At 46.1% G+C, this 9,940-nt stretch overlaps 1 protein-coding gene across 13 annotated transcripts in view; it reads right to left on the reverse strand.

Annotated features, from left to right (window-relative positions):
* Positions 1-9,940, reverse strand: part of ZNF384 (zinc finger protein 384) — a 29,258-nt gene that overhangs the window by 18,912 nt on the left and 406 nt on the right. For 3 of the 13 annotated variants that reach the window (XR_009458985.1, XM_019476148.2, XM_014603935.3), the window contains exons 3-6: positions 9,437-9,486; positions 5,001-5,071; positions 4,607-4,847; positions 3,933-4,263 (exon numbers count right to left, since the gene is read on the reverse strand). Coding sequence is in view for 12 of the 13 variants with exons in the window: in XM_019476148.2 (XP_019331693.1) it covers positions 3,933-4,263; positions 4,607-4,847; positions 5,001-5,071; positions 9,437-9,486 (693 nt within the window). In the remaining variant the exon portion in view is untranslated. The other 10 variants (XM_059720423.1, XM_059720422.1, XM_059720425.1 and 7 more) reach the window with 10 other exon arrangements.

The following is a 9,940-nucleotide window of genomic DNA, read 5'->3' on the forward strand; positions in this document are numbered from 1 at the left end:
CTACATGACATTTGTAGAGAACTGCCTAAGAACCATGCTTAATTAATATGAAATGTTCAGAGACTTTTGCAGCAAGCATTTTTCTATAGCTCTGGACAAGCCCAAAGAGAATCTTTGGAGGATGATAAACATGGATTTCCATTAGAACAGAGTTTTTCAACCTGTGGGTTGTGACCCAAAAGTGGATGAAGGGGTTGCAAACATTAACAGAAAAAAAATGGAAAACCACGGATTTTCTCCTTTAAAGGAGCAAGGGGCTGCTTGGGGCTGGGGAGGAGCGGGAGGAGGGCAATTAGGCAGCAGGCACCACATCATGTACACGTGGCAGCCGGACAGTGTGGAAAGTAGCTCCTGAAGCTCCCTGCAGGTAAGTCTATGGGGGCACAGGGTGCACAGGCAACACATTGGGAGGTATGGAGAGGGGGGAGAAGGTGTCCCCCCACAGATTTGTGTCGGGAATGAGGGGCACCAGCAATTTGCATTGTTGAATTGCACAATGATGAATGTCACTTGGGAGTAATGAAGAGCCACATGTTGATACTGCTGTTAATGTTTTCCTGTTGATTTCTGTCTTTAAAATTAAAGACTGTTGAGTTGCTTTCACTTCTAGTGTGTAACAAGTATTTTGGGGCCAAAATACTGCTGTGATTTCTACTTTATACTATTTGTTGGGTTAGGACTGGTCATCAATGTTTACAATGGGTTCTGAGTGCAAAAAAGGTTGAGAACCACTGCATAAGAAGGCAACTTTGTTGTCCCTAGCTCTAGACCCATTACCCTCCTAGATTTACTTTAATCATAAGCTCCCTGGGACATACCTCGCTTTTTTGTTCTGTATTAGTACAGCAAGTAGCATAAGACGTTCCTAGTCCCTGACACAGGTGCTGTTGTGTTATGGCAATATAAACAATAAAATTAAATGCCTGATCTTTTCAATTAAGGCAAGAAGAGGTAACATAAGCAGAATGTTGTCCCTAATCTGAACTGGTTTTGCTAAAGCTCTCTTCCAGTCCAAATCATTTGACAAAGATATAAGCTACTAAAAACAGTGTCACACATTCAAGCATGAAGGAAGAAAATGTAACATGCAAGTTATATGCTGGATAATACATCAGCACAATTTGTCAAATTCAAATCTTTATTTTCCCAAATCTGTGGATCTGTGTTCAAAATAAATATCAGCTGAACAACACTAATTATTTAACAATTTGGGATTTTCCTTGTTCTGTTAACACAAAGAAGGCCCCAAACCAAATGCCTGCTTTCCAACCTCTCCAATACTGCCCAGCTGTTCCATCTCCACGATTAAGGAATTGACAGAGAAAATCTTCTCTTGAGCACGGTTCTGTTTCTGAAATAGCATGGGTCTGATGAATGTGCATGACTAGTCAGATGATATGCAGTGCTCCAACAAGTCAGAGGGGGCTCAGTGAACTACTATACTCATTCCTGTGATCAGCCAGGTGGTCTTTGGGGCAAGGGACAGAAGTGGAACTTGAGACAGAAAGCAACACAGAGAAACTTGCTAGTGCAATCTTCTCTGTCGTACCTGAGCCATCAGTTTCTCTGCCCTGTCCCTCTCCATTCTTCCTTTCCTCTGCTCCCTTTCTTGGGACATGAGCTCCTCCACCCATAGCCCCATTTCTCCAAAGCGTAACTGCTCTTGTGGTCCCCATCCTTCTAGAAACCTCATTTTAGTCTTCCCCCACCCATTTCCTGTATTATCTATTTCTGCATTTGAACTGATTCTCCTTTATTATTATTTTAAAAAAAGCCCATGTGAGAAAAGCCTTTTAAATTGAATGTGCATGGAGGTTTATGCCGAGTCACTCCACCTGTTTTAGAGACATTTTTCAAACTCTGAAGCAAACTACAGCCTGTAATTAAAGTCCTAGTAGAGCTTTAATTCTAGTTCTCTGTTAAGAGCACTCTCTATGACAAGACATTTAAACAACCCAATTAGTTGATCCAGAATGTTCGTGCACTGTGAGTAGTGTGGAGTTGGGGCTGAGACATAAAATACATGACAACAGCAAACTCCCTAACACCCCTTCCCCTACCTTGCAGGTTAAACACACTTTCTACGTGAAAACCTGGAACACTGGGCAGGGAGTCCGAGGGCTGATCTACACATATTTTCTCTCAAATTAACTGCACCAGTTCAGAAACTCAGAGGCTTAAAACCTGATATAGTTCAACTAATGCAACCCCTAACATGAACAAGTTATTTTGCATAAACACTTTAAATGTTGTTACAACTTACTGCATAATTTATCAGTAAAGAAACCCATGTTCAGAGCAATGCAAATGGAACTGTTTTGATAGGGGATACAGGACAGTTGGCACGGTGAAGTGGCAAGAGAAAAGGGCATCACCTCCCCAGTTCTGTCCCCCATCACTTTTCTGTTTTCAGAAGGAAAAGCAACACCGAACTGTGAAGGGCAAAGCAAAAAATTATTACTCCTCCTGCCAATCCTTCACTTCCAGCCAACTCTCCCCCATGTCTAGCTAGCACTGATTCAACATACATTCCCATTTACCCCCCGACAACCCAATCCACCTTATTCCCCATTCCCACACAGGCAAAACTCTCCAGACCTCTCTCAGCTTCATGCAACCCAACCCCCATCTTTTTAGAAATTTCTACACGCCGTATCCTCTCACGCAAGGACTTCTTTTCCTACTAAACTTCTCCCTTTTTCTACTGCTGACCTTTAAACTCAACACATTCTTCTGAGGTTAAGAGCATGAGGTCTTTCCCCTCACATGCTAGAACACCTAAACCCTTAGCTCAAATAGCCCTTTTTTGCTGGGCCTGGTAAAATAGCAGCAGAGGAAATACGCACATGACCAGAAACTGCCCCATGGAAGTTTATTGCTCTGTGGCTCCTTCCTCTTCTGTCTCTAACTGCTACACTGCTTACCCAGGAGCTCCTCTCCAGAGGCTGTCAGATGCACTGCAGCTCCCAGCCCTCAAGCTCCCCAGTGGGCAGCAGGTAATAGTGCATCTTGCAGTAGATCACATGCTCTTCACCACTACAACAGCAGCAGGGAGGTTCAGCATCATTAGCCCCTAGTCCAGTGATGGGAAACTATTTGGGCCTGTGAGCCAAGTAAGGAGTTTTGCTGAGTTGCTGTGGGCTGGGTCAGCAGCATTCCCTCTTCCACCTGCACAACAGCTCACAAAAACTCCTTATGTGGCCTGCAGGCAAGCAGGGAATAGTGCTCAGGATGGGCGAGCAAGGTGGAATCATGGGATCCCAGGGCAGTGGTAGCATGAGGCCAGGGCTGAGCCATAACCTGCTGCTTGTATGGCCCTGCGATACACGCAGGTTTCATGGGCAGGGGTGTGCAGGCAGCTGATTGTGGCTCTGACCCAGGCCCGGGTCTAGGTCTTGTGCTGTCACCCCTCCAAGATCCTGACCCCAGCCAAGGACACAGCTCCCTGCCCACCCATCCCCCCTGCCAGACTGCATGCCCTGCCTGCACAACTCCTGGCTGGTCTCCATGGAGACCCCAGAATCATGGGGTAGTAACAACACAGGGCTGGAGCCCAGGGCAGAGCTGTGATCCACTGCCTGCATGCCCCTGCAAAATCCCTCAATGGAGCAGATTTTGCCCACCCCTGCCCTAGTCACTAGCTGCCCCGGCAGCAGTGACACAGAATAACCTATTTCCTGAAAGTTCAGGAACATGCACTGAAATCTTTACAGGTGGATTAACCGTATTTTTTAATTTTTACTGATATATAAAACTAAAAAAAAAAGAAAAGAAAAAGCCCAATTCATTCTGCAGCTGAAAACTGCACACACATGGAAGCTCCTGGAAAGGAAGTACAGACCTCCTCTGGCCCAAATTATTCATGAAAGGTAGACCACCAAGACCCCCAACCCCACACTGTATTACAGCCACAGTTAAGCCCTGCTCCCCACCTGTATGTCTTGCCATCTTTGTGCTGGTCCTCATCGTCCTCGTTTGATAGCACGAATGGGTCACTCATCTCTGGCAGCCCCGACTCCTGCAATCGCTTCTTCTTGCGACCCCGAGGAGGTTTGGGGGCAACTCCCCCACCCCCTCCACCCCCACTCCCTTCAGAGAGGGCAGCAGTCCCTTTCTTGGACAGATCAGGTACCACCTGGAGGGCAGCCTGGGAGCCATGAGGCAGTGCGGAGACAATCATAGGAGCCGAGATGGGGAAGGTTTGGGCAGAGGCGGCTGTGGTCACCAGGGAACCCGAGGGAGAGGTGATCACCAGACCAGGACCTGCAGGGACAGCGAAGTGGGTGAAGTCAAACATCCATCCTTCTAAGAGACATCCAACCTTCTCAACTCTTGTGTTCCAAAAACAGGAGCTCAAAATCAACCCATAACCCTGATCCACAAGGAAGTAGGGCTACCCTCCCAAATCCTCCCCCACCCTCTGTTACTAGAGGTCAAATAGGCATCATAACAAGCAATATGGTGAGAATCCCTTGCGACACCCGTCACTTCAAGGTTCAGGATGAATATACTGGTTCCTGAGAATTTTCAGGACCTATCCACTTCATCCCCTTCAGACAATGGAGTCACCCTCCCATTCTTCCAGAAGCCTCTGGTGCCCCCTTACCTGCTGTCATGAGCCCAGCAGACTGTACTGGTACCACAGTGATGTTCTGAGTCACGGGGGCCTGGCTGTGTGGGGTCAGCTGCTCTGGCTTGGTGTCAGAGTCCATGGAGATGCCAGTGGAAAGGGCTACAGATGTGGGCACTGTCAGCAGGGTTGGGTAGTGGGGGGGAGCCAGGCTGCAGCCCTTCTCTGTGGGCAATAGTTGTTCCTTCATCTTGTTAATGAACATGGTGTTTTCAATCTAAATAGGTGAGGAAAATAATTATTTCAGAACACCCAAGAGCTGGCCTCTCCCAGCAGCATGAGTAGGAAGAGGGGTGGAAACACTCGCTGCAAGCAAATTTCCAGCAAAGAAGCAAGACCAATAGGCCATACTGAAAGACAAAGCTCTTACCTGTCCTGAGACTGTGGGCACAGTTGGCCAGAAGTACGGAGAGGAGTTGAAGTGAGATTCTTCCATCCTAGCTGGGCATGGGGGGAAGGGGGAAAAATAAGACACACACACACACACACACACACACACACACACACACAAAGAGAGGAACATTAAACCCAGAGAGACTCAGAGACACAGGCTAAAGCTGTGACAGCTCTCTGGGATCTCTACCCTTTCTTATTCAGAGCTCTTCTTCTGATCTTTTTGCCACGATCCTTTTACCCCACCAGGGAACAAGTCTGCTGCCCACCACTCCCACAGGCCTGGGACACTGTCAACTACCTCCTAAAAGCTTGACACTTACAGACCTCCACCCAGAAGATGACTAACTCTCCGCCTCCAAAGGATAGCCAATATTCCCAGGTCATCACCTGAGTGTAGTGGGGAGTATGATGGGGTGAGGAACTATGCTTCTGAAGCTGTGACCCTCTATCTACACATGGAAACAAACATTTTCATCAACATCACCTTCAACTCAACCCCTAATTGGTAAGAATTCCAGATACTGCCCATCACTGTCCATACAACACCAGGGACCATAAACAGCAAAGGGATGTTAGCAGGGTGTTACACATGGGGAAAGACAGGCAAAAAGAAGAAAACAGAATTGCCCAAGATAACAGAGAACCAGCATCAGATCAAGAAATATAATCTAGAACTCCCAGCTTCCTGCCTCCCGCTGCTCTAGCCACCTGAAACCAACTCCCATGAGAAAGCTGAAAACAGAACTTAAGAGATTCTGACTTTCCTGATGTGGCTGACTCTCAGCACTGGGGAAAGAACCCAGGCAACCTCATTCTAAGCTCCTTACTTCTACAAGGGATGAAGGGATCACTCCCTACTTCATTCATGTTTTCAAACCAGGACCTTACAAGAACCTTGTCTTCTCCACAAGTCATTGTCACTCAAACCGATCCAATCTCAGGATCAGCAAGAAATCAAAAGACAGCCCTCTGAAGATGGGAGGAGCTTAACCTCTGCTGACACAGCAATTTCAGGGGACCTTAAAACATTGTGCAATCTAACACGGAATCTACTCCCTAAGGCAATATGCTTAGTTAGTGGTTTCATGGGCAATGAAGACTGCTATTTAAAAAAATTAAAGACATCCCAATACAAAAGTCATGATAAGAGTGAAGGCTGAGAACATTCATTTACACATATGAGAAGTGACAGTTAAACTCTGTACAATAAAAGCTATGCTTGGAGAAAATCCAATATGCAAAGCAAGGTGTTTATGCTCAGGAAGGTATGTAGGTTTCTTTTTCAGCCTTCATCTGCCCTGATTCTAACAACTTCTCTTTTGAATGGGTAGGATGGTTTGGATAGAGATGATCCTGCCTCATGCAGCAGGTTGCACCAAATGACCTCTGGAGGTCCTTTCCAGCCCTACTTCTCTACGATTCCATGATTTAATTACACAATTACATATCATTACAGAATTTCATTCAATGAGCAGACTAAAAAGTAACTAAGAATAGCAGCAAAGTAAGGCATTTATTTTTTAAACAGTTAAAACTGAAGATAAAGACTTGACACCCTACAATTTCTACACATCCACCAAAATTATACAGTAATTTATCACTATGGAGAGGAAACTATTTTTAAGTAAACCCAGTTGCTTCTAATTTTTAAATGAATTATTTACAGTCTTGCCATTCACTTCTACCTCCTACACTTTCTACCTTGGGCAGCTGTGACCCTCACACCAATGGAAACAAGTATGCTTAAGGGCTAATTACTTGTTTTAGGGTAGGACAACTATTTGCTTACCAAGGTGTAATATACATAGGATTCATATAGGGAGGTAAATTAAACCTAGATCAGTGGTGCTCAGCCTTTTAGGGCACAAGGCACCCACTGATAGATCCAAAGTACTCCTTAGAAGGTGTCTGCTCTTATTTTTGACTGCACAAAAATAATAGAGGGATTTTCCTGTTGCAAAAAACCCATATGGACCACAACAGGGCAGAATGGTTTTAATGCTATGGATTCCTATTTAAAATCTCTGGGTTTATTTTGTGAATCATGTCTGCATACCTAACCATGCTAACATTGTATGGCAAATTACAACACCCCTGACAGGTTGTCAAGGTGGCTTATGTCCTGTCTGCTATTTTTTTTTCATGCCAGTGTAAGTATTTCACCTTTCTATATACTTACATGCCCCAGTACAAATGCATTTGAAGTTAGTCGCTTTTGACTGAACTGCTCTGGATGTCACTGAAAACTTGGCCCAAATAAATGAAGAGATCTCAAGTCCATTTCTTTACCTCATTCACTGAGCACTACTCATAATGTACACTGACTGAAGAAGAGTGCTGCATACAGTGTTACATGACTGTACTACTGTATTTTATGCACACAAGGGAACAGCTCTTAAGGCATTTCCTTGATGTTTGAGTTACTCCCCAAGTAAGCACGAGAGTCTTCTCCATGGAACTTTCTAAGCTTCTTTTTTTAAAACAAATCTAAGTGCCTTTACAATTTGCACAGGCGCAACCTCAAGCCACAAATGAAAGTCAGTTTGCACAATGCAACACTAAGAACAATATGCACTTTGCAAATAAAATTGCAATGGTTAAAGACTCCCAAACATCCACTTGGAAAGATTTGTGTGTCAAAGAAGAGGGGCTCAAAAGGAACTGAAATTCTGATTTTTTAGCACACAAACATACTGTGCAACCCTTATTCATTTAGAAAGTTGATAAATGGTTAAAGGTAATTCTTTTTTCAAACTCTAAAATCCAAACTAACATTGACTGGGGCCATCAACTACATTCTGCCTCCATCTAATCCACTGTTAGAACTATTAAAAAGTTTGTAACTTTAATTTTTAATAGTAGACCAATTATCAAAAAAGGGCCAAGACATTTCTGTCCAAACTCCCCCCCCTCAAAATACTTCATGCCTGAGCAGAGAGCAGGCCTGGAAATTTCAGCTCGAAAGACAGAAGTTTGACAAAGTTATAAGGAACTAGAAAAAAAAAAGTGGTGAGTGGTGTCAGGATTGAAGCTTTCATGCAATCACACTAACACGGCAAACTTCCAGAGTAAGGAAATTTGAAGAGAAAGTTCCTCCACCAGACTTCTATCCTCTTACCTGATACCCACCCTCCTCCAGTTATGGTCTAAAAACCCATATGAAAACATGCATCCCACTTCAGCATCCCCACTTTAACACAACTCACACTTACTTTACCAGCACTCTGCACGTAACCCTTCCAATTGCTCTATAACTATCACATACGGGATGGAGCTTCAACCCTGCACCACAGCATGTTCCCACTGACGTGCCTTCATCATCTCAGCTTCCACAAACAGGCCAGTGACGGGACCTTCTTCCTATTCACCAGTCTAGCATCAGATAGATGTCAATGTACCCTCCTGATATAAACCAAAAATACTTTCTATGTATGTACAGACCAGATTTACACGTACTAAATAAACAACTGAACAAACCAGGGCACTTAATTACAGTTTGTCATGAGGATCACCGAATCAGCAACATGACCCTTACAGAGCTTCACAGATTCACACACTAAATTGGCTGGGTTTATATTTCACATAAGCATTGTTTTAATCACTGGTACCTACATGCACAGATACAGCAAGGGCGAGAGTGTGTGACAGCAGATTACAATTAAGGTTGGGTATGCAAGGTTGGACAGTAGGCTTTGTAGACAACTTTCCTTTCTTTCACAAAGGAAATTTATTTCTGATCTTCAATCAACCGTAGATATAATTTATAAACAAAATCCTGAATATGTCGCTTGAGACTGGCATACAAAGCAACACTCAACCTGTGAAAACCTTCTTTAAAGGATGGAATACTGCCAGCCTTCCAAGTGCTGCTGGCAACAATTTAGGCTGATGGCCAAACATGAAACATCAAACATCTGACAAGATGCAAAAGCACCCTTGCAAAGCTTTGGCAGGTCGGGGGGAGGGGACGGTCGAAACTGATGATTTCCATACAGTTTAAAAGGCCAAATTTGGTTACACACCAGCAATACCCCAACTACCAAAGAGAAAAGAGGCCTGTACACCCCATGCCCCTTTCCTGCTCACTAGGGGTTAAAGAAACTCTGTGTTATTGATCGACTCATCCTACTTCACCTGTGTGACACACAGCTACATATAAACTAATGCTGCACAAGGGAAGAGCCCTCTACTTTATTTCCACAGCCCCTTTGGGCTGGCTTGCTCCCTTGTCCAAAATCAATGGCCGAAAGGAGTAGTGCTCCAGATCATGTGCTCTGGGCACCCACCACCCGCCCCTGTGCACGAGCTGTACCCGCCCCAGGGACCTGCATTAGTTCTGAGCTAGAGGGGAGGGCACCTCCCGTTGGAGCCATTCACACTGTTCCCTGGATTTTCCTGGAAGTGTCTTACCCCCTCTCACTCTCCCTCCTCTTGCATTTCTCCTCCTTCCAGGGCTGTCTCTGAAAATAAACCACCAGGAGAATTACTGGGGTGGCTGGCGGCGATGCAGCTCCGAAGCGGATGCAAGGACTGCGGGCCAGGCTGCACAGGCGGCAGCGGCAGCAGGACGCCCCCGCCCGCCCTAGAATAGACGGCAGGGGGCGGTGCAGGGACGCGGGCAGCCCCCGGGCCCGCCCTGGCTGGGGCAGGAGCAGGGGCCGGGGCAGTTGCCGCCCTAGGGCCCGGGCGCCCCGCGGCTCCGGGCAGCGGCTCTTCCCGCGGGGCCTCGCTCTAGACACCGAGACAGACAGACAGGCAGACAGGCGGGCAACCCACCCAGCTTCCGCTTCCGGGTCACGCCGGAGCCGGAAACACCCCCACCGCGGGCTTTCTCGTTCCCTCCCTCCCTCCCTTCCTCTCGCTCCGCGCGCCACCAGTCCTCGGGCACCTCCCCCAGCCACCGCTGACCCCGAC

Source organism: Alligator mississippiensis, chromosome 1 (genome assembly GCF_030867095.1).
Source record: "Alligator mississippiensis isolate rAllMis1 chromosome 1, rAllMis1, whole genome shotgun sequence".
NCBI classification, from domain to species: domain Eukaryota; kingdom Metazoa; phylum Chordata; order Crocodylia; family Alligatoridae; genus Alligator; species Alligator mississippiensis.